Source organism: Aspergillus mulundensis (assembly GCF_003369625.1).
Source record: "Aspergillus mulundensis strain DSM 5745 chromosome Unknown scaffold_13, whole genome shotgun sequence".
Taxonomy (NCBI): domain Eukaryota; kingdom Fungi; phylum Ascomycota; class Eurotiomycetes; order Eurotiales; family Aspergillaceae; genus Aspergillus; species Aspergillus mulundensis.
In genome coordinates, this window is record NW_020797901.1 from 760,006 (window position 1) to 783,278 (window position 23,273).

Consider the following 23,273-nt stretch of genomic DNA (forward strand, 5'->3'; position numbering starts at 1 on the left):
CCCGCGGCGTGCCCACACCCAAGTCGGTGATCTTTGCCGCTTGAAGTTACCGTACCTTCCTGCTCAGCCTTCGGTGGGGTTGGGCTTGGGCAAATCGTGCTCTCGCTGAACCCTGCAGGTGGTGAGATCCAGCACGGCGTGTCCAACATGAACGGCGAACGCAGGATCGAGATTGTTTCTAGAACACTTCGGTAGCGGCCAATCCTTTGCCATCGGAAGTCAGCTCACCACCTCGTTGTCTGATGGAAAAAGCAAGCATCCGACTTCCAAGATGGGTGGCCAAATTGATGGCATCTATCTGACGAGATGCGGGCACTTGTGGCGAGGACTTCATTCCATTTATAGTGATGGTTTCCCCACGTACCTCGTCAGCTGGATGTTTGCCGATCTCTGTACTGGGCTTCCACTTGCGCGTCCAAATGGAAAGTGAATATCAATCTTGGGGTCGAAGTTCAAGGTCCATACAGCCAAGATGCTTTGCACCTACAGATACATCGCCCCAGCGCGATGAAATAGATCTCGACTCAGGCCTGGTTCTAGAAAGAAACGGACCCCATGCCCGAGCACCAGTCTTGGAAAATAGGTGTATATTTGCCAACCCGGAACCATGTGTGTGCTATACAATAGTGCGGAGGCTTTGTCAGATGAAAACAACGAGTCTTCATTCCCTTTAGTGAATAAGACAGATCCCTCACCATTTCAAGCTGCAGCAGAATTGATTGATAGTAGAACAGCGGCTTCTGCCTTGGTTATAGCTATGTAGATATGTCCACTACAGGCTTTGCTCGTGGCAACAGATGGTGAGCAGTGTCCGTTGCCCTGTCTCAGGCCGAACACCACAAGCCACAACAGGAGATAACTTATCTAACTTATCACCGTGCGATTTAGTTTCAAGAACGAATTGAGAACCTGTTATATATGTAATAGAACAAGCCTCTTATATCACGATAGAAAGGGACTTATGGTAAACTCCTCGCACCCCCTCTTGTTTGGGGTTGCCGTAGGATGCCCTAGCTCAACGATTTGCTCGAGATATCAAGACAAACATTTTGATTCAACATTTAGATCAATCATGCGTTCAGAGTGCTCTAGGATGTCAAGTAAGTTGTGCTGTGACTTCAGCTGCTCGCAAATGACCCTTTAAATTACACACGCTATCCGCGTGAGCGAGACTTGGATTGAATCTAATTTGAATCATGCCACAGATCAGAGCAAAGTTGAAGTACAGTAAGCCCCTTATATAGTGCACTCGTCTACCATGGGAAAAGGACTGCAAATGTACCCGGCGGCGGATGGTCGCGTGGCCTATAGGTTCGTGTGTCCAGAAATATATTTCATTCGCCTTGTGTGACACCTGGTAGGACAGCAGTATCATCCATAACCTGCCCATCAGAGGCCACATACGCTACACTATATGAATTGCATACAACCAATAGCACGTACTGTTTTACTAAGATTGATATTTATGATCTCTTGACCATATCATCTCAACTTCGAGCTGTGACTGAAGGATATTTCCCTGTTTTGACCGGCCAGCGGTAGGACTGCGTTACTCAACGGTTACAAACCCAAAGTGAGGCCTGCAGGTGATCTGGGCAGTGGCAGCACGAACCATTCTCCTCTAGGGAGTCGGGCCTATAACTTTGCTCTCAGGTTCACGCCAACATTAGTTCTGGTTCTGCAGATATTCAGTCCTCCTGGCCCTGCCTGACCATACATGACCATACACAGTCTTGGCATAATCTTTCCCGCCCTTCCCATTTGTCAATCAAGCTCCCACCGAGCGCCAAGCACCAATCAGAGCACAATACAGCAATCCCGGTACAACGCCACAGCCCACCGCGTGGCCCGCTCAGCAGGACTTTTCAGGCCCCGAAATGCAGGCGTAGTCAGGAACATGCCGGGAATGTGCGACCTTGGCTTCAAGAATCAGGAGTCTGAGCGTGATTGTGTAGGCTGCTTCCCTAGCTCTGGAACCCAGCTTCTTACCTTCCCCTTGGACTAAGGTTCTTGGGAGCGCCACTCCGCCAGCCGCTGGATCGAGAACCGTTCATTCGACCAAACGATATTGGCATAGCTTCAGGTCGGTGACATGGTAAGATGGCGCCAGCAGAGAACTGGGCAATCGCGATCGGCGTCTTGGGGCTCTGCGGGGTCTTGGGTTTGAGCGTGCGGCTTTCGGCGCTGCGATGGCTTGTCTCGTGTAAGACTAGCAGACACGGTGCGATTCGACTTCCAGTAGACGATGAATATGAGCCTGCCTTAGACCAAACGGGGTATGTTGACGAGGACGGCGAAGCAACAGCGCAATCACTCGCGGAGTTCAACAAGGCGCAGAAGTGGCAGGGGTGGGCACTTGCCGTGCTGTCGATAGCTGGGTTCGGGGTTTCGCTGGCCCAGGCGGTGCTTGTTACGTGTGGAAGAGAGAGAGCGCGCCATTTGGGCTGTGTTTCGTGGGTGCAGATGGTTGCGTGGGTGAGCATTCTCCCCGTCAGCTCTGGACTTCTGATGCAGATGGCTAACAGCGTAGATGGCAATGACCACCCAACCAATCTCCCTGCTATCCGAAAAGTCCTGCGTAAGGCGCTACTCTCTCGGACTCTCCTCATTCTGGACCTCGCTCCTCACCCTCCTCGTCCTCGCATCGCAAACGGCCATCTTTTACAACGCCGGACACCCCATCACGATCTACGCGCCAGGTACAGCCCTCCTCTCCACGCAACTCGCCCTATCGACCCTCCGCGCAATCGCATCCATACTGATTCCCCGGAGGCCGAACGTCTACTTCGAAGGCCAAGTCGTCGACCAGGAATTCACAGTCAGCGCCTACAACCGCTTCACGTACGGCTGGGCCACAACGCTGCTGGACTTCGCGGCGAGACACAAAACACTGGATATCGAGGACCTGCCGAAACTGCCGTTCGCCGCGCGTGCCGAAACAGTGCATTCCAAGTTGCAGGAAGCCCAAATAGGCCGGAAGCTGTGGGTTGCGTTGGCAAGACGACACGCGCGGGCGTTAATGCTGCAGGGGGGCTTGAGTCTTGTCGTCTGTGTACTCGGGTTTGGGCCGCAGGTGGCGCTGTATCGGATTTTGAAGGCGCTGGAGGGTCGTGTGGTGGAGAGCGATGCTATGGCTATGGCTACGGGCGCGGGGGCTTGGGTGTGGGTTTGTGCGCTGGGGGTGTTGCTGGCGCTCTCGTCGAGCATTGAGTCGTGGCTTTGGTGGCTGATTTATTCGGATCTGTGGGTGCCGATTTATGAGGGGCTGTCTGGGCTTGTGTTTGCGAAGGCGATGAGGGGGAAGGATGTTCGAGCGCCGAGGACGAGGGCGAGAGCTCATGGGCGGGATGATGGGGGGTGGGAGGGAGAGCATAGTGGTGATGATGATGGAGAGGAGCGCAACCGGCAGAGCATCATCAACCTTGCTGCCGTGGACGCAAAGCGCATTGCCGACTTCGTTACATTCAGTTATCTCATCCCATCCTGCGTCTTACGGTTGGCCATCGCAGGGGGCTTCCTGGTCCGACTGATCGGGTGGCCGAGTCTGCTTGCTGGGATTGGCGGCGCAGTGCTGCTGGCTCCATTCAACTCATGGCTGACGAGTCGATATGCCGTCACGCAAGAGGAGCTCATGAAAGCCAGCGACAAGCGGACGAGTGCCGTCACCGAAGTCCTCCAGGGGATCAGGCAGGTCAAGTTCGGGGCGCTGGAGCAGCAATGGCAGGACCGCATCATGGAGAAGCGCGAGGCGGAGCTGAGGCTGCTCTGGCGGACGTCGGTGTATACCACAGGCATGGTCTCGGTCTGGATCATGGGGCCGCTGTTACTGTCCGCCATCTCCCTGACGGTCTACGCCTTGACGGAAGGAGATCTCTCGCCATCGGTGGCATTCACAGCGCTGAGTATCTTTGCCTCGCTGGAGTCGTCGCTAGCCAGCCTGCCCGATCTCTTCTCTAAGGCTATGGAGGCCAAGGTCAGCGCCGATCGAATCGACACCTTTCTCTCCTCCGCAGAGAAGATCTCGAATACCGCAAACGTAGAAAGCATCACATTCGAAAACGCAACCGTCGCCTGGCCGTCTGACTCTGACTCCGAAGAGAGCGCCGACAGGTTCGCCCTCCGCCACCTAACCCTCACCTTCCCACCCAACAAACTCTCCGTGATCGCCGGCAAAACCGGCAGCGGCAAATCCCTGCTCCTGGCCTCGATCCTCGGCGAATGCGACATCCTATCCGGGTCCGTGAAAGTCCCCCGCCCGCCATCCCAACGCCCCGACCACCTCGCGCTCCACGAGAACTGGACAATCCCCAACGCAATCGCATACGTCGCGCAGAACCCCTGGATGGAGAACGCAAGTATCAAGGAGAACATCCTCTTCGGGCTCCCGTATGACCACCAGCGGTACGGGAAGACGATCTTCGCGTCGGGGCTGGAGAAGGACATGGCTATGCTGCCGGACGGCGATCTCACGGACATCGGGGCGAACGGGATAAACCTTAGCGGAGGGCAGAGGTGGCGGGTTAGTTTTGCGCGTGCGCTGTTCTCGCGAGCCGGGATTCTGGTGCTGGATGATATCTTTTCGGCGCTGGATGCGGAGACGGGGCGCCATGTTTATGAGCATGCGTTGACTGGTGAGCTTGGTAAGGGACGGACCAGGATCCTGGTGACGCACCATGTTGGGCTGTGTCTTCCGAGGACGGATTACTGTGTGCTGTTGGAGAATGGCTGCGTGAGGCATGCGGGGACGGTCGATGAGCTTCGTGCAACGGGGCTGATGGATCTGGTGGGTAAGGCTGAGGTCGAACCGCTCCTAGAGATGCCTGCTGCTTGTGCTGGACGGCGTTCGTCTGCGTTTAGTGCCCGGACGATCCCCAAGTTCAACCAGGAGGAAAAGCGTGAGACGGGGGCGATCTCGATGGAGGTGTATACTGCGTACTTGACCCGCGGTGGGAAGATTGGGTGGTGGTTGTTCGCCTTTTTGGCATATGCCGCTTTCATGGCGTTGCTTGTAGGCAGGGTACGTTTAACTCACCTTCCATGGACATGGCTAACATGAATAGTCGTGGTGGGTAAGCATCTGGACCTCGACCTCGACTTCCACCCCCGAGGACAAACACCACGACACAACCTTCTACCTAAGCATCTACATCGCGATCTCGCTAGCCGCCTGCCTTATCGGCACAATCCGCTGCCTCGCCCTCGCGCACGCCTTCATCTCCTCCTCCCGCGCCCTCTTCACCGACCTCCTAACCACAATCCTCCGCGCCCCCCTCCGCTGGCTCGACACCATCCCTTTAGGCCGCATCCTCAACCGCTTCACATCCGACATCTACCTGCTGGACTGGCGCCTAGGCTACGACATCGGGCACGTCGCCTACAAAGCCCTCGAACTGCTCGGCATCCTCTCCGCAGCCATAACCGTCAGCCCACTCCTCCTCGTCCTGGCCTGCACCCTCCTCGCGCTCGCAACCCGCCTCTGCAAAACCTACCTCTCCGCCGTCCGCGAAATCAAACGCCTCGAAAGCACATCCAAGTCCCCCCTCCTCGAAACCTTCTCCTCCAGCCTCTCCGGCCTCTCCACCCTCCGCGCCTTCGCCAAAACCTCCGCCTACATCGCGCACATGCACACCCTGCTCTCCCGGCACGCCCAAGCCTCCTGGTACCTGTGGCTCTTCAACAGGTGGCTGGGCTTCTGGATGGCGCTTGTGGGCGCGCTATTCAGCACCCTCACCGCCGCGGTGGTCGTGTACAGCCCTGGCATCTCAGCGGCCGTCGCAGGCTTCGCGCTCAGCTTCGCGCTGCAGTATAACTACGCCGTGGCCATGGGGCTGCGGTTCTACGCGAACGTCGAGATCGATATGAATGCCGCCGAGCGGGTTCTGGAGTACGCGGGGGTCGAGACGGAGGTGCAGAGCGGGTATGTGCCGGCTGCGTCTTGGCCAAAGGGGGGTAGGATCGAGGTGCAGGATTTGGAGGTATCGTATGCGTCTGATCTCGAGCCTGTGCTGAGGGGCGTGAGATTTAGCGTCGAGAATAACCAGCGCGTTGGGGTTGTTGGACGGACTGGGGCCGGGAAGAGTTCGCTTACGCTCGCGCTTTTCCGGTTCCTGGAGGCGCGACGCGGGAGGATTGTGGTTGATGGGTTGGATATCCGGCATGTGAAGCTGCAGGAGCTGAGGAGGAGGTTGGCGATTATACCGCAGGATCCGGTGTTGTTTTCGGGCACGGTCCGCTCGAATTTGGATCCGTTTGGGGAGCATGATGATGCGGAGCTGTGGAATGCGCTGGAACGGGTGCATTTGGTGAGATTTGAGGATACGAGCACGCTTGCTTCTGCTGCTGCTTCTGCTTCTGCCTCAGGGCCAGGCTCAGGGTGTCAGTCTCCCTCCAATGGCAGTCAAAGCCCGGCCAGTCCAGCAGAGTCAGAGCCCTTGAGCTTAAGCGCAAGCACAACCCTCACCACGTCCTCCATCCCGCAGTCGGCTGGTTCGCCAACATGCTAGAGTATGAACACCCAGCCATGATACGCTGGAATTAGGAGTAAAGTATGTGGAAATTCTTGGCTGTGGTAATAATAGTGTAATATTATGGTATTTTAAGCCAATCTACCACTTAGGCTGGATATATAGCGTATTTTAGGTATATATTACTTTAAGGTTACATAACCTTACTGTTGCCACGCCGCCAAGCTTTTGTTGCCACCCTTAGTAAAAACTGGGTGTACATACCCTAGCACACCCAAAAAATGGATACGTTGCGGCAACGTATCCACTGGATTTCAGTATAACAACACGCTAGCTCCAGCGTGTTGGCGAACCAGCCGACTGCGGGATGGCTCCACCTCAGTCTCATCAAAGGCCAAACCAACCGGCTTCTTCGCCTCGCTGTCCTCGCCCATCAGCACAAACGGGGGGAACCTCTCGCACGGCCAACGGCAACTCCTTTGCCTCGCGCGAGCCATTCTAACGCGCCCCAAGATCATGGTGCTGGACGAGGCAACGTCTGCCGTGGACATGGAGACAGACGCGCTCATCCAACAATCCATCCGGGGTGAATTCGGCCGGTCCGACTCGAGTTTACTCGTTATTGCGCACCGGCTCAGTACAATTGCGGATTTTGATAAGATTCTTGTCCTGGATGAGGGACGGGTTGTGGAGTGGGGGAGTCCGAGGGAGTTGCTGGGGATTCAGGGGGGTGTTTTTAGGGGTTTGGTGGAGAGGAGTGGGGAGAGGAGTGTTGTTGAGGGGATTATTCTGGGTGATAATAAGAGGGATGCTTAGAGTGATGCCTTGTTAGCGGGAGTTGTGGTTGTTGATGTTGTATTTGCATTGTTATCAAGATATCCTGGCAGTTTGCCCTCGGCATTGAAGTCACTGTATTTGAAAAACAATGCATTTAATATAATGGACAAAGGCCTTCAACATCCTTGTCCTTTCCCCGGAGGCTTTCTTTTCGCAATAGTTCTGATGAATCATTGTTTTCCTGGCAAAGGCCGGACTTGATACTCTCTTTGCCTCATTGTTCCGGCACAAAGACTCTCCAAAGGGTTTGACAACCGTAGCACAATGTTGGGAACAAAGCCTCTCGTCTATATTAAGGCTCTACATGACCTGGCCAACAGTACTATAGCGGACTCTCGTGGAATTGCAGTTAGTTCTTCGCCCACAGAAGGATCAATGGCTCGTCCTACCAAAAATATGACAACCCATATCTGCCATCCCCCCAATCATCGAATCAGCACAATGGAACCCGCCGTTCTAATCCACCGCGTCACCAAAACCCTCGCAGCCGCGGGCATCGGCGCCGTCCTCTGGGGCGAGCACCTGCTAGCCACCTACGGCTCCGACATCCCCACGCAACCAGACTACAAATTCCTCCTCGACGACGCCAACGTCACCGCCGCCTTCGACACGCTCCTCGCCAACGGCCACGTCCTCTGCACGCGCCAAGACTGGGACGACGGGCTCTGCCCCGTCGTCGAGGAAATGCGGTCGAGGCGCCAGACAAAGGAACACTACAGCCCCTTCCACCCGTTCCCGGCGTACCATGTCCACGGGCACCGGGATACGCTGTACCAGCTTGACACGGTGATCGCGCTGTACAAGGCCTCGGCCTTCCTCCCCCCGACGTCGGATCTTTGCCCGCTTGGCCCGCCGGCTATTCTCCCCGGTGAGGACGGCCGTATCAACAGCCAAGCGCGCTTCCTGTACGCGCATATCTCGGGTCCGAATCCCACTGAATCTCGCGGCGGGAGATTCCCCGCTCACCTCGATTCCGTCCTCATTCCGTCCCCCATGTATTTCGCGCACATCCTCATCCACCTCGGCATACGCGACTGCATACGGCCCGGCGCACGGACACTCTGGAGCGCGTGGCTGATGGAACTGCGGGAGTGCTACGAGCTGCACGGGAGGGGGTTGGACGAGTGGGATGAAAAGTTGAATTTCCCTGAGCCGCTCAGGCCAATCTGGCAGTATGCGATTGATGCGCAGAATGATGTGCTCGAGCAGCCCGGGTGCATGAAGGTTTGGCGAGATGCGATGTGGAGGCTTGTGGGTGTTGATCCGGAGGAGGCGGTTCAGAAAGAGCATTTGGCGTTCCGGGACGGCAGGTGATGGGTCTATTTCTATACCGGTACCTGCATTGAAGGTCATTTTACGTGGGATGGGAGTCCTGTACGCTCTTTGCATCTAGTATAAGATAATAATATATGGTTTACCTGTTGATTTGGAACGCGTCTTCCGTCTTATAAGCACCTTATTTTAATATAATCTAATTCCAGAATTCTATTTGCATTTTAACAGTAGATGGGCAAGTTGATACCGCGCTCCCCGGCCTGTTCGTGTCCAGGCTCAACACCCCTGCTCTACCTAGATAACCAACATTTGTACGTCACAATTCCAGCCTCTCGAGGAGGAAGCACTAGTTGCGTTCGGCAACGGAAAATAAAACTGAGCTTGTTAAATGCGGGGTTCGCTTGATACGCCGAAGGCATGTTAGGGCTGTTAGGGCTGTTGACGGGCTTCGTGGCCGAGCTATCAAAACAGTTAGGTAGGGTAGTTGTTGGGGCCTCAAAGATGGGAACAACTTTGCAAGACAGCAATAGAGAAGCTTTCGAAAGCACCAGAAAGACCATTTTCGATCCATGAGTCACATCTCTCCCAGTGTCCGCGTGATTGATCCCTTCGGGTCGGTATCTCGGACCAAACCGGGCCCCATTGCATCTGCGCCCGATGCCCTAAGCACTGATCGCCTTACTTAAACGACAGCTAGAACATGCGAACGCCTAAAATCCACAACTGAACCTCCTCTATCATGTCGAACCTATTCCAGACAAAATCACGCCTCGCAACCACTGTCTCCATCCTCGCCCTGGGCGGCACAATAGCACTCTACCTCAGCAAGCAGCATCTCGACCGCTTATGTCCCCGTGTGCCAGTCACCAAACTACCAAAGTCAAGCGCATGTCGGAATCTCATTGAGTCGGACGAACCGGCACCAGCATCTCCATGGGGAACGGGAAAGTCGGTTGTCCTGTCGTCGTGGCCGGGCGCGAGCGCAAGTGGGTCTGCCCATGGGGACGGAAACACCTCCAGCAAAAGCAAAACGCACTGGGTGACTTCATTTGTGGCGCTGCAGGTTGATGTTCCGGTTGAGCAGCTTGAGAGGTATGGGTTCTGTACCAAAGGAGAAGATGGGCAGGGCAGGGGAGCAAACGAAGATGACGATGCTTATGGTCTGTCGCGGAATCTTCTCGGTGCATTCTTGGATGCTCGAGCCAAGGGGGTGGAGGCGTTCTTTCTAGATAGGAATGTGCCGCCACTGTCCTTTACGCCCGGCAGCTTGCTCTTCGGACGGGGGAGTAGTATGGGTGCGTTCACGCTGGGGAGCTGGAGCTCGTCGCGGAAACTACCTCTGCAGCCACCAATCTTGCCCGCCGAAACAGCTCATCCAGTCTCTGAGTTCCTTTCCAACGAAGAAGCTTTATCGGTCAATGAAGAGTGGGTAACGGACGCGGGCGGAACACTGCTCTATTGGAGATTTCCGCACAGTCTGGTGAACGCCGTCAACAAAGCCGCTTCATACGGCCTGCCCTGGCGATTAATGGATGGTGGATTCCAGGAGTTTATCGTAGAACGGATATCGGATGAGACGGCTAGGATCACGTATGTCACTGTTGAGTGTGGTGATATGTATCCTGGAGGCCAAACGAAAAGAGATTGGAAGAAATTGCCGTGGCTCGTGTATGAGCTTCATGTTGTCTATGCACAGGTTTTGTTGTGGAAGACTTTGAGAACGCTGGAGCAGAACCAATGAAGGTCCTTGGTAAACGAATATGTATATCAGTTCTCTCAGCTCATGTTGTTGTTATTACGGATGTACCATTCACCTCTAACCCTTTCCTAAGGATATAGCCAATAGTTCGAAAATGGTGAATCAATCTGGTGGTCAATCATTTTAGGTCTTAGAGGGGTGCTTTACCGTCCTGTATTTCTGGGTACTAGTTGGACTAGGGAAAGTGAATCGTTCAACACACAGAAAGTGATCTGATAATCCAGAGAAACTATCAGTGACCCCGTCCGGCTTTCTAGCCTGCGCCTCAATCCCGGATCCGTGGATAAAGGTCTCGTCTTTGTCGACACGGTAGGTAAAGAGCGTCCGCGAGCTCGCTGACAACGCAGCCGGCCATACCATCTCAAAGCACTTAGGTCCCCCGTTATACAACGACCGACCTATATCTGAGATACACCTGGAAAATCGCTTTGAGGGCTACTTGCGGGGTGGTTGGATATCATCGGCGAAATGTCTCAAAAGCGCGTCGCGGAAAGGTTTATGCCCTGAGGCACCGGGAAGAGGCTTTGGCCCTGGGCGCCCGAGACCGTTGGAACTGATTAGTTGCAGCTGAGCCAAAGGAGGTCTCGTGGAGTAGTAGTGAGTTTGATGATTGGACATGATAGAATACCAATATTATGGCAGGGTCCTTTGTTGTAGGCCCACATTTGAGGAGAACACGACCATCTGACTCTGTCCCTCATTTTCTTGAATAATTTAGAATAGGCGGATCGTTCGCTGGGTTTGCCGGAAGCATTCTGGTTTTGGTAGTCAAACTCGACGCCTGCATAGGCAAACAGCACGGGGCGCGGTAGGCCGCGATAGGGCGGGATATGTTCACCTAGTGGCTCTAGTCCTTCTCGCTCTTTCACGAAATGGCCCTCTCTATCGTAGTGCGCATGTGGCCTTCTGCCTTTGTATTTGTTGTGGCTGGGTCGTACCTCCGTGGGGAGCAAAGCGCGGGCGCGTGTGTGTGTGAGATAATAGTCCTCTTCCCGGTTGGTCTTCTGGCCATCGATGTAGGGCCGACAGAGGACGTAAACCTAACAACGGAGGGAACGGTTAGGACTGAATGGCAACGACCAACCATGGTTCCAAGGATGGGGCGTTCTTTGTGCAGTGTGGTAACGTACCTTCTCGGGATGGTTGGTATAGCGCCAGCCCATCTTTGATGGATGCAATGTGGTAAGTCAATGAAAGTTCGTGGGATTTCATGGAGAATGCTCAGAATCGTTTGTAATACTGCCAATCTATATTCTCCAGCCTGCATACTGAGCTCGCTGCAATGAAAGGAGGCCAATGGCCTCATTGTTGCAGTGGGCTTTGTATTTTGAATTTCCATCAGCTGCACAATGGCATCAGAATCTTGAAAGAACATCCTCTGTTTCTATGCCTGCTGGCTGCTGTCTACCTGCCAAGGAGTGAACTTGAAGTGCCCAGCTTTCCATAACAAAGAGCTCTGCGCCCCAGGTGCAATCCAGCCATGGCCGGTGCCTAATTACCAAAGTATGTCTTTGAGCACTTTTGGCCCAGGCGCCTACATTTCTTTGTTGGTTTGTCGCTGTCAAATATCCATCTTTTCTTCGATGCGCAGATACAAGAGCCAGGTGTCTTACTCTGCGACTGCATCTGATTCCTCTCAAACTCAATCTTTCCCAAATTTCATTATCCATCCCATCTTAACCAAGACCCATCATGTCAGCGCTGAACCTCCACCTCAAGCCAGACGGAGACGATCCGCACGAAGTCCACGGAGACTTCACCATCTGGAAAGCCTTCCAGGTCCTCAACGAATACCTCGACCCCACAGCCGACGCCTCGCACTCGCTCGATGAAGCCTTCGCGCTCCTCTACGCCATGCTCCCCAAGAAGACCATAAAATCGTCACACGCAGAGGACGGCATGTTCGTGCTTATCTGGGACATCGCAGAGCAAATCCCCTACTCGCACCCGGCTCAGGAAAAGCTCCTAGCGCTGTACCAACGCCTTGCGGAATCCGACAAGATCGTTCATCCCGAGGATCCAACCGAGACCCTTGAGGGGACGCAGGAATTTGCGCACAGCAGCACCCTGCGTACGTAAACTCGTCATTCTCGTCCAATACACTACTAATCAACCGTTATCTTATAGTCTGGGCCTTCGAGGACAAATCCGAAGCCCAAGGCGTCGTCAACGCCTGCGCCTTCTACGCGCGCCTCGAAGCAGCCGGCCTGACCAGCCTCGCGATTAGCAGAATCTACGCGTTCCAGGACTACCTCGAGAACAAGCCGCTGGCAAAGGATGTCGAGTTCCCGCAGGATGCGAACTACACGATCGCCGTGTGTGCGATGTGGGTCCTGTACGACGGCGACGCGTTCTTCAGACTTCTGACGGCGCCGGATAATCGCGAGGCTCTTGAGAGATTGAGGGCCGGCACTCGGGCCCTTGTTAAGCTGGAGGACTGGGACAAGTGGCAGCGGGCTTTTGCGCTTCGGGCGGAGACAGCTGTTTTTAGTGAGGAGGCGAGGGACTTGGCGAGGAGGGCTGCGGAGCATATGGCGGCGCTTGCGAGCGAGTATCAGAAGGGTGGAGGGTTGGAGAGTGCGAGCGGTAGTGCGGCGGTTGCGAGCGAGGATCAGAAGGGCGAAGGGTCGGACGTTGCGAGTACTAGTCGGGATGCTAGAGTGATGAAGGGTGCGAGTAGAGTGCTAAAGTGGCTTAGGGCTAAACGCACATGAAGCCGACATGGGACAACCTTAGCCCTTGGAAGACTTGAGTGCTGTTGTTAAAATCATTGCTGGAATTGAGTCTATATGCTGTCTTCGGGACCGAAATGTTGTCATTCTCTCCTCTTCGTACGTTTGAACGAGAGTTTTTACTGTGTAGTCGTCGCTGCTCAGGTCTCGCGATTATCAAAAACGGAATGAATACCAATCGGAGCGCTTAGCATGGATTACCGGCCGGGGTGGTCATGCGGCTACCTAAGTTGGAATATAGAAAAGGGCATGGATTTGGTTACCATAGTAGCATTTTACGTCTGGTGTCGCCCGTTAGGGCTCTTAAACAAACCGCCTATCGCAACTTTCCTCCGCATCCACCGACGGCATTCGTCCATTTACCATATCCTAGATGCAGAACCCAATTCGGTCAAATAGCGATACCTTTTTGCCGCAAACCGAAGATCCGGTACAGCAGCAATGGTTTTGGCAGCGCTATGGCTTCTTTCAACATAGGGAAAAGGTATGCTGACATCGAGATGCAGATAGGAAACTCTTCGCTTTTTATCGGGTGTTGTTAGGCGTCCCATCCTTGTCTCAATATACTCCACGTAGTATTAGGCTTTGCCATCCGCTGCCTCGGAGATTGCCGCGCCATGGCTGATTACCTTACGAGCGATCTACACTTACGATGGGCGCCACGCGCTGGCTGGGTTCTGACGTGGTACATTATACGGATAGGGTTAGGACGACAATATCAGAATAGTCGATGCACCAATTGAAAGTCGAACGCGGTAGCCCTCTATATTGGGGAAATGCGCGGTCCTGCTCCGAAAAGACAGCCGACGCAATCTCCAACGCTGTCCAATGGATTATTATTAGTTTAAGACAAGCCAAGCTGGCCACATGCAGGGCCCTGCAGCTAAGAATTAGTTTAATCCAATACGAGGTAGGGTCGCATCGGCTCGGAGAACTTCTAGGACGGTGTGACTAAAGCCAGGGACGCTTTCTCGGCGGCCCATTCCTTTTATACGACTCATGGCCAGTCTTTGTCTGCACGTGGTACAGATGCTGTAAAATCTGGTTGGGGGCGAGGACGAAATGGACGGGCAATCGCAGACTTATTAATTGGTGCCAGGATCCGGCTATAATAACCCTAACTAACTGCGCTTTGGTGTTGGTCCTGATTCGCCTGGGCGTCGGGCACCTGCATGCTATCGTGGCTGAGCCTCAATTCAGGGTCCTTGAGTCAGAGCCTGGTCCTTTCAGTCCAAGGACAAAGACATGTGCCTCCGACCGGCGTCCGCGCAGTCCGACCAGGCTGTCACAAGGTTCAGTGGACCCAGGGACATATATGATGGCGCAATCCGTCCCCTTCTGGCCCCCGACAGCTAAATCGCTCAAGCTTTTACTTTGCTGCCTGGTTTGGCTGGATCTCCACCTTAGGTGTCTTCGTTCTTGCTGTTCAGACATGTCCTGCGTCCTGTCCATGGGAGAAAATAGCAGTTCTTATTTGCTCTTTATTTGACCTGCATCCACGAGCCAAGACGGATATCAGTCTAGGTATTCACGATGCCTCCAGCAACCGCCAGAGCGAAGAAATCGCCCAGACCGGCAACGGACTATGAGCGCTGGCTTGGAGACGACGATCAGACACTCGACTCGGTCCGTCGATATGACACGAATCAATCAGCGGACGATCGCCATGACACCGACATTACGGTTACCGGCGAGTCGGACTCCCCCGCTCTTGTGTAAGTCGCACTGCACCTTCTGTCACGATACACTGCTGCAGTACTAAGAGCAATCAGGCGCAGTAATCACGATCAACCCCGGCCGAACACTGAGCCCGGGCCTTTACCAATACTACCCGACGATTCCCCTCAATCAGGCCGCCACTACCCTCGTCCGACGGTCCCCGATTTCGTCGCGCTCTATGCAGCGCTCATAATAGCCATTCTCCTCGTCCGGCGGCTTCATATATTCCTCAGGCGATCGCTATGGGAGAGGCGATTGATATGTGAGAAAGAGGGGGGAATAGAATACACAGACGGGGAGACGATTGAAGGGAATTATAAAGGGCAGCCTGCGACCAACCAAAGTTCTGGGCTCGATGTACTTAATTATTGCTAATGAAGGAACAAAAAGCAAAAAAAGAATGGAGCAGCTGGGAATCGAACCCAGGACCTCTCCCATGCTAAGGGAACATTATACCACTAAACCACAGCCCCATTTGATGTTAGTCTGCCTTATATTAACATATGTAAGCAAGCTTTTAGATTAAAACCTGTGAAGAAAATAACAGATAAAAGCAAAAAGATGGAGCAGCTGGGAATCGAACCCAGGACCTCTCCCATGCTAAGGGAACATTATACCACTAAACCACAGCCCCATTTTGATGTTAACACGTGACAAAATTGTGGTCTATATGCCACTTTTTTTGATTGATGCAAGTTGGACAACTCTATCGGCGGGTTTTTGAATGCACCATCCTACAGAGCAGACACATGTAACCTATTGTTTAAAAAAAAAAAAAAACTGCTATATCAAGACCTGCTTGAGGTTCTATTTACGCTACCCATATTGCTGTCCTTGAGTGACCACACAAATGCGCCGACAGACGATGGGCATTTGCCGCTACCCTTGACCGGCGTTGAAATATATATTCCTGATAGTTGACACCGCAGGGCTCCACAACACTACTGTAGAACTTTCACTGACGAAGAATCGCCACGCTCAAACCGAATCCTGCTATCATTCACATGGATTGCGAAACATACTTGTGCCTTTTAATTTAACCCGCCCGCGGTTCTAGTTACTGTATGCAAAGTCACTGGGAGGGAGTACTACCGCTGTGCATACGTCGTCCATCCATAGATTTAAAACAATATTTGATCGCCATCATTATCACCAAGAAGAAAAAGATGCCGGAGTGGCGAATTGGTAGGGTGAAGTCACGTAAAGCCTTCTGATATAGCCCCGTGAGCGCAACGACAGCGTTTCTGTTTAGTTGCCATACACTCTGACCAGGAGTCGTAGGATGCGAGTAGACATGGCGACAAGGAACTGAAATCCAGCGGTTTTCTGGGCATCTTGGAGAGAAAGGGACCGAAGGCTAAGAAGAGCAGGCTTAAGTTGGTTAGTATGGTAGGGTATGTTGGGGCATTTATTGTACAGTAGAGGGACGACGAATAACCAATGTCCTGGTTATTTCTGAATAAACAAAATGCAGTCTAAAGTGTAAGTGACCAAGGTAATTGAAATACATATAAGGTCTCAGGCGAGCGAGCATCCTTAGATCGCTGACCGGTTGCTTTGCTTACCCCGGGGCATAATTACGGGGAGTGTTGGTCCTGGACCTCATGCTAGAGCCCAGGAAGCAGTGTCTGAATTAAGATACACTTAGATATATGCTTACGGCCCGACTGTCCCTGTACGTTTCAGGTAGTAGATAAAGTTCCATATGTTACCGCTACGTATAAGAACGCCACAATCAGTCAAGACATCCATAATTCCGATACAGCCCTATGTACTTAGGTAGTCGGTTGAAAAGACTTATACCTAGCCAAAGCTCATAAAGAGGCCCCTGTTCCGACAGAAAAACAGAACCCCTTCATCACCCATACAAAACTTCAAAGGTCTAACATCTTGTGGACCAGGTAATACAACCTCCTGTTGCCCATCTGTCGAAACCAAAGAGCGGGCGGAGGGTACACGTTAACCGGGGACTAAACAATGACGCAGAGGAGGGGAAAGGCTAGATTCCCCGAATTCCTCCACGAGTGCAGCCTCAGCGATCCTTCGTTGATCCTTGTCTTCGGTGGGGATCAGCGGCCAGCTCCCGCATGTCGGCCGCAGCCCTGGGGGCACGGGGCGAACTGGAGGTACTGTCGGCAGATCGCACGTCCTAAGGAGCGCCATAAAGAATGGGTTAAAGGCACTTAGAGACTCGTGGCGACGGTCAGCACTAGCACTGGAAGGAATGCCGCCCCTGCCTGTCGCATCGATTAACACAGCGTCAGTGCATCGGTGTGAATACCCGGTATCTGGATCGTAGGAGTAGTGCTTAAAGATGACTACTAAGGTCCTAATCGGACGCTGATCAGCCAACCTTTGGGCAGGTGGACCTCTATAGAACGTGTAATCCAGGATGGCCATCTGTCCACTTGCTGGATACGTTACCATGTTTCTGAACTGGCCCATGGGATGAGGCTTCAGCTCCACTTGTCCAAGAAGGTGTCCGTTGATCCCTCGGATGATATGGGCTCTATGCTCAGTGCCGGAGTCGGAAAGCTGTATGAGGACTTCCTCGCCACGAGCAGCTTGAAGGAGCTTCATATTCTTGGTAGACAGCGATGAATCATGCATATGAGGTCTAGATTTGTATAGCTGAGCTCCTGTCCGGAAATCATACGCGACGAGCCAGTTCTCGCCAGTTGCGCGAAGATACTGGGAAGTGTAGACTCTCTCCTCACCCAGCAGATATGGCTGCCTCTCCGACCCGTCACGCATCGTAGGATCAGTGTCCTCCTGCCATAACACCCTGTGATCGGCTATTGAGTAAACAACATTCCTGTCGCCATTAGTTAAATTACGGAATCCAAGATTTATGCAAAGATACCTTTCGTGGGACCCGAAGTCACGGTCAAACGTCAGCTGTACCAGTATAATGCTCTGGTCGTTCGCCGCGAGGTGGGTTATGACAGCTGTCTCGGAAGTACCACGGGTGGAAAACTGCGTCGCCGGAATTCTGCCTTCTAGCTGTCTGACCTCTGAATTGATCTTCAAACTAAAAGAGTCCGGAAACCGCGTCCAACGTAGAGTGTCACCAAGGACATCCTGCTGTCCATCCGCTTGCACTGGATTCTGTTCCGAAGATTCCATCGTAGGCCACACAACGAAGTGTCGGCGCCAGCAAACGGGGCCAATGAGGCCGTCCGGGATGGGTCTAGTATTGTATTCGATTTCAAGAATGGAAGCCGGATGTCCTTTCCTTAGAGCATAGAGCTGGCAGACTGGAGTGTATGTTAGCCATGATAGCAACAGCTCTACCTACCAGATGGTCACGTACTATACCGTTTTTCATCTCCACATGTGAGCTTGTCAAGTTGCACACCCACAGGCGAGGGCCCGTCCATGAGTTGATTACCCAGCTTGTCTAACCATGTCACGGCAAACAGTTGCCAGGCCTTGCTGACTCTCTCCATGCGAACCACATCCTGCGGTGTGAGGTGTGAGGCGATAATGTTGACGACATTGGGGACTAGATACTTGATCGGATCGGCTCGCTTGGGAATGTTGTGCCCTTTGATTCTCTTCGCGAATGTAAAGTGATGGCCTCCCTCGCGGATGTTGAGCCCCTTCATTCTCTTCGCGAAAGTGGAGTCATGGCCTCCTTGGTGGGCTCGCTTCTTCGTAGGCTCGGACATTCTTGTAGCAGTGAATCTTGACGTTTCTATCTTGCTCGGTTGTGAAGGACTGAGAGTGGGGGTACTAAGAAATGGGTGGTAGATGGAAGTCACGATGGTGGGTGGTGGTAAGGAAAGTGCTATAGTAGCCGTAGCTTGATGGATAGAAGGCAGGAAGGGGCATGGAAGCGTTTAGAGGCGCTTGGAAGCAAAAGGTTGGCGTGGGATTATCCTGACAATGAATCCATAAGAAAGAAAGATGCATCTGCAATATTTCAATTCAGATGGCGTGAACCATGAAGCTATGGTTATGTCCTCCAAGGGGCAAAATGGCTTTACGTTATACAGATTGCTGTACATTTAGGCCACTCTAATAAATAATAGGACTACACTTCAATAATTACATTTCTGTGATGCCGCCATCTCTTACCCCCCCACAAGATACATGCAGCATCAACCTTAGGAGCACAAATAACGCTCCACCACAAAGCGCTAGGGCCGTATGGCCATGCAACGAATCTAAATCCCTAGACAAACTTCAAAGAAAAGTAGCCTCGATTAAACGAATACTCACCTCGCGTTTGAAAGAGAACGCTCCCGCTGTCAGTAAAATGGCCCTCCCAACCACGATCATAGCCGTTCGTATCTTGCCCGTGAGCAGAATCACCACGAATTACCATCTTCCCTCTACCTCGATCACTGCGTACCATGCTAGGAGGCGCGGAAATGCTAACCCCTTCACCGAGGACAAAGCACTGACGGAGTACCGGAGACGCACGGCTCGTTCGCCGCATTTGAGCCTCAATACGGGTCCGGACTGCTGCGCTGTCTGTGCGGACAAAAGGGCGGCTCCGGAGGCGCCACTGATAAGTGCGCCCATTGAGCTGCTCGTGTGTTGATGTAATGGCCGTCATGGAGAACGGATCAATGGCCAGTGGACCGCTCCAGGTTTCTCCGGAGGGATTGGGCTCAGTACCTGTGATAAGCGCGTCGGTGTGTGAAAGCCTCTACATGTACTTGGCGTCTGGGTGGTAAGCAAAGTACCGGAGAATGGTAACGCGCATGTTAGAGCTCGGCACCGGATACTCGCGTTTCAGAGCACAAAGGCTCAATTCGTAGTCCCAGGTATCGACGATGGCCATCCGCCTGCTTGCTGGGTGGGTGCGGATTTGATCGAACCTCTCAAGCCCTTTGTACGACAGGCTCCTGACATGGTGACCATTGCTTGCGTTAATGATGTTGAAAGGGCCATATGTTGTTTTTGCTGGGTATACTATGATGATTTCGTTGCCGTTGGTGGCCTGGAAGAGTCTCGCCTTTTCACAGGCCAATCTGCTGTCACTTAGAGGTCCACGTCCAAGCCGATGCTGGTAGAGGAGAAACCCCGTGCGGAAGTTACGAGCCACGATCCAGCCCGGGAACGGCGGTAGCGATAAAGCGTAAAGCCTCTCCTGACCAAGTAGGTGGGTCACTTCATCCTCTTCGAGGATTATGTTTTGTGTTTGCAGGTGGGAGTCATCCTGCCAAAGCACCTTATCATCAACCAGAGAATGAACAACAGTCCTGTGCACATCAGTTATGATTTGAGACAGCATAGAAACAGTTCTTTTAGGTAAGGTTACCTTTCCCATGCCGCATTCCTACCTGGTCTTAACTTTATCAGCACGATTCCATCATCATTCGCTGCTAAATGGGTTATTCCAACTCCCGCATCATCAGGCGTGCAGAATCGCGTCATCGGCACTTTTTGGAACTTTCCCCCCCCTGGAAGCTTAGAGCCTGAGTACCATCTCCAGTACAGGTTGTCACCGACATGCTCCGGCTGTGGACCGTCATTCCTGTAGAAGAATCTCGCAGTGGGTCCAACCTGCACCATGAAGTCTCGACGCCAGCAAACATGCGAAAAGGGATGAAGAAAAGAATCATAATGTAATCTCACAGCTGTAGTAGAATAACCACCTCTCAGAGAATGTAGCCGGCAAACTGCAGACGTTAGCCAGGGCTTGGAACCATCCATGACTGGCCTGGGTTCTATGCACGTACTGCTTTGTTTTTGATCTGCGTATGTGATCTTTTCCAGCCCCATGGCGTTCAGCTGATAGGCTGCGGACATTAGCCGGGCATTTCAATGAACAAAATGCGACCTATGTACATACTATACTTTTTCTGATCTGCGTATAGGGGGTTGCCGGGCTCGATCTTGAGGAACTTAGCGATCACCGCCGCTAGCCAGAATTCAGACACGGCTTGCCATCTCTCGCTGACCCTCTCAGAGCGTACAATGTCTTTTGGCGTGAGGTATGACCCTATGAGATGCAGGACGTCCTTGTTGAGGTGGCCGAGAGGGTCAGCCTGGCTCAAGGCTAGACTGTCGCTTGATTTCAACTTCTTTGCACCTGCCGGACGCTCAGGCAGCTCAGTCTCCCAGCCTCGCTTTTTCGCGGGGTCTGACATCTTTCGCCAAAGTTAATGGTATCTGAATGGTTATGGCGCTTTAGTCCACGAATAAGTCGGGTGATAGCCAACGATATTGTAGTCGGGGTAACCGCAATGGGCGGTCGGGGTAGCAGATAGATACGGACAGTTCTGGCAGCAGCAGTAGCTTGCTGGAAAGTGCTGGATAACTGGTTAACGGCGGAAGAGAGTTGAATATTAACGAAATGACAGGTGTGACCTAAACAACAAAAGAAATATTCTGTTTGACTGTGGATGTCTTCAATGCAGGGCCGCCGGGATGAATATTTCGGTATCACAGGTAGATGGTGTGCCTCTAGCAGCAAACGGATGAGTAACTGATTGGCTCATGATGGGCTTGATTCTTCCTGTGATGTCCCAAGGGCCCTCCCGCTTGCTGAATGGGTGACGATTGGATCCTATCCCGGTGGAGGGGTGTTTTCACGACTATTCAGGTACCTGGTAGGTAGTTATGTAACCTTATTGAAAGTCTCTTTCTGTAGATGTACTGCCTTGATTTTATGTAAACTATAATGATAATCTTTTGATACTTTGTAATACTTTATAATGCCCTTACCGACGTTTGCCCTGGATTAGCTTTTATCAGTTCCAGTCTTCCACACTGGATTTTGAATCCTCTAGTAGGGCGATTCTCTCAAGATTTTACTTCAAAAACGTCTGATCTAGTTTTTAACACAACATGTTCCTGATATTTGCTGCGAGGACAAAGACATGGTTGGTCAATCAAGTCGCCAGGAATGCAATAATTTTTACGGAAGAAAAAGACTTGCGCCTACCTAGAAATCCACGTGGAACTTAACATGACGGGTAAGACAGTCGTGATTCTGGATAAGAGAGCCACACTTACTACTTGCATACTGAAATCTAATTCAGCGGTAACAAGTGTTGTGTCGAGCGTTTTAGGAATATGGTATGCTCAGAAGCAAAATAACCGAGAACCCGCGACTCAAATTCCGTTCGGCCCAGCCTCGTCGTCGAGGAAAATACTGCGGTTCAACATTCTGCGCCCTGTACGGATTACTTGGAGAAACAAGATCCTGTGCTGTTGATATGTGTGTGTGCCAAAGGCTCATGCTTGCTTCCGCGCCCCAATATTTTTCCAACATCATATCGCCTTCTTGTCTGGCGCCATGAGAGAATTGAAGCCGCCGATTGGCTTTGCCTTCTAGATAAGTTGGGCAAAAATCCGTGGCGCTTATCTATGACATTCACTGGCTATTGCCAAGCATAGACAGGCCCCGGCGTCAGTGATGGCCGCCAACACAGATTACCAACAGGTTGGCTGCAAATGATTGGAAAGTAGATGCAGCTGCCTAGAGCAAGACCAGAGTTTGAGGCCAATCAAACAGCACCTCGAGTGTCAAAGCGCAAGACTACAACTGCGGGCAGGCTTCACCCCAGCCTTGCCATCCGCATGTAAGTAGCTGCTTGGAGAAAACACGACTCTCTTGCGTAAGAGGCTGCGGAGCCGGAAACGCCCTACCAGCCTGATGTGGCCCATCATAATATAAAAAAGGCTGACCTTGACTTATGTGAATTCAGTGAGCTTTCTCTTCATCCAGGTTACTCCCACAAAGTTGGAGCCTCATAAAGTCCTAGTACTGTGTTGCTGTTATTCTATATTCAGCCTTGATCTTCTAGTCACGCAACCCAAGCACCTACTGGTCAACAAAGATGTGTGATATCTGGGTTGTTACTGTTACTTTCACCTGTGGTCATACAATCGAGCGGCGTGAACCCCACCCATGCCCAGAAAACCACCCACAACCATGGCCAGAGAGATTCATGGGGAGCTCCCGCAACCGACAAAGGAGCTGCCCAACGTGCGCTGGAGTGCCAAATGGACACTAGCACTAGCACAGGAGGTAATGATTCTGCCGCTCTATACTCATGAGCTCTGGGGTAATGTGGCGTGGCAAACAGATCATAACGCCAAGCAACCTTCCGAGCTGAATCGCATTTAATGAAAAGGGCAGGTAGGGGAGGGAGAATTGATGAGTAGATATTGGGCTGATGAAAACATTTGGTCGAAATTTCGAAGAATCAATCAAATGTTGGGGTTATTTCTAGGTATAAGAAGCCCTAGGTGAAACTCGCGAGGGCAACTATCACATTATGGTAGCTTTTCATGTACTTAGAATTCCTATCCATCTGACAGGGAAGCTTTCCATGGCCACCTCACAGCCAAGCTCAATCTATCCTTTGCGAAAGCGAGGATCAATTCCTCCTAAGTACCTACAGACTGCATCCAGTACCGCATGTGCAGATGAACCACGTGACCATCTTGGCAACCCCCCCTTTGTTGCGTGACTCCTTCCCATCTGAATGTTTCCCAACCACCATTCAAGGAAACAGAAGGTGC

The 23,273-nt window shown here is 52.4% G+C and overlaps 7 protein-coding genes across 7 annotated transcripts; 5 read left to right on the forward strand and 2 right to left on the reverse strand.

Moving 5' to 3' along the window:
- Positions 1-2,100: 2,100 nt before the first annotated feature.
- Positions 2,101-6,503, forward strand: DSM5745_09837 (ABC transporter; the record flags this gene model as incomplete). The annotated part of the gene is made up of 3 exons (XM_026751853.1): positions 2,101-2,475; positions 2,531-5,017; positions 5,061-6,503. 3 exons carry the CDS (start codon positions 2,101-2,103, stop codon positions 6,501-6,503), a joined length of 4,305 nt encoding a protein of 1,434 aa, XP_026599585.1.
- Positions 6,504-7,742: 1,239 nt separating this feature from the next.
- On the forward strand, positions 7,743-8,615 carry DSM5745_09838 (uncharacterized protein; the record flags this gene model as incomplete). The annotated part of the gene is made up of 1 exon (XM_026751854.1): positions 7,743-8,615. One exon carries the CDS (start codon positions 7,743-7,745, stop codon positions 8,613-8,615), a length of 873 nt encoding a protein of 290 aa, XP_026599586.1.
- Positions 8,616-9,315: 700 nt separating this feature from the next.
- DSM5745_09839 (uncharacterized protein) lies at positions 9,316-10,317 on the forward strand (the record flags this gene model as incomplete). Its single annotated transcript, XM_026751855.1, has 1 exon — positions 9,316-10,317. One exon carries the CDS (start codon positions 9,316-9,318, stop codon positions 10,315-10,317), a length of 1,002 nt encoding a protein of 333 aa, XP_026599587.1.
- Positions 10,318-12,027: 1,710 nt separating this feature from the next.
- Positions 12,028-13,049, forward strand: DSM5745_09840 (uncharacterized protein; the record flags this gene model as incomplete). The annotated part of the gene is made up of 2 exons (XM_026751856.1): positions 12,028-12,406; positions 12,463-13,049. 2 exons carry the CDS (start codon positions 12,028-12,030, stop codon positions 13,047-13,049), a joined length of 966 nt encoding a protein of 321 aa, XP_026599588.1.
- Positions 13,050-14,600: 1,551 nt separating this feature from the next.
- On the forward strand, positions 14,601-15,161 carry DSM5745_09841 (uncharacterized protein; the record flags this gene model as incomplete). The annotated part of the gene is made up of 2 exons (XM_026751857.1): positions 14,601-14,782; positions 14,840-15,161. 2 exons carry the CDS (start codon positions 14,601-14,603, stop codon positions 15,159-15,161), a joined length of 504 nt encoding a protein of 167 aa, XP_026599589.1.
- Positions 15,162-16,745: 1,584 nt separating this feature from the next.
- DSM5745_09842 (uncharacterized protein) lies at positions 16,746-18,457 on the reverse strand (the record flags this gene model as incomplete). The annotated part of the gene is made up of 3 exons (XM_026751858.1): positions 16,746-17,601; positions 17,650-18,043; positions 18,100-18,457. 3 exons carry the CDS (start codon positions 18,455-18,457, stop codon positions 16,746-16,748), a joined length of 1,608 nt encoding a protein of 535 aa, XP_026599590.1.
- A 986-nt stretch (positions 18,458-19,443) lies between these two features.
- Positions 19,444-20,890, reverse strand: DSM5745_09843 (uncharacterized protein; the record flags this gene model as incomplete). Its single annotated transcript, XM_026751859.1, has 4 exons — positions 19,444-19,999; positions 20,059-20,419; positions 20,480-20,539; positions 20,593-20,890. 4 exons carry the CDS (start codon positions 20,888-20,890, stop codon positions 19,444-19,446), a joined length of 1,275 nt encoding a protein of 424 aa, XP_026599591.1.
- Positions 20,891-23,273: the final 2,383 nt, after the last annotated feature.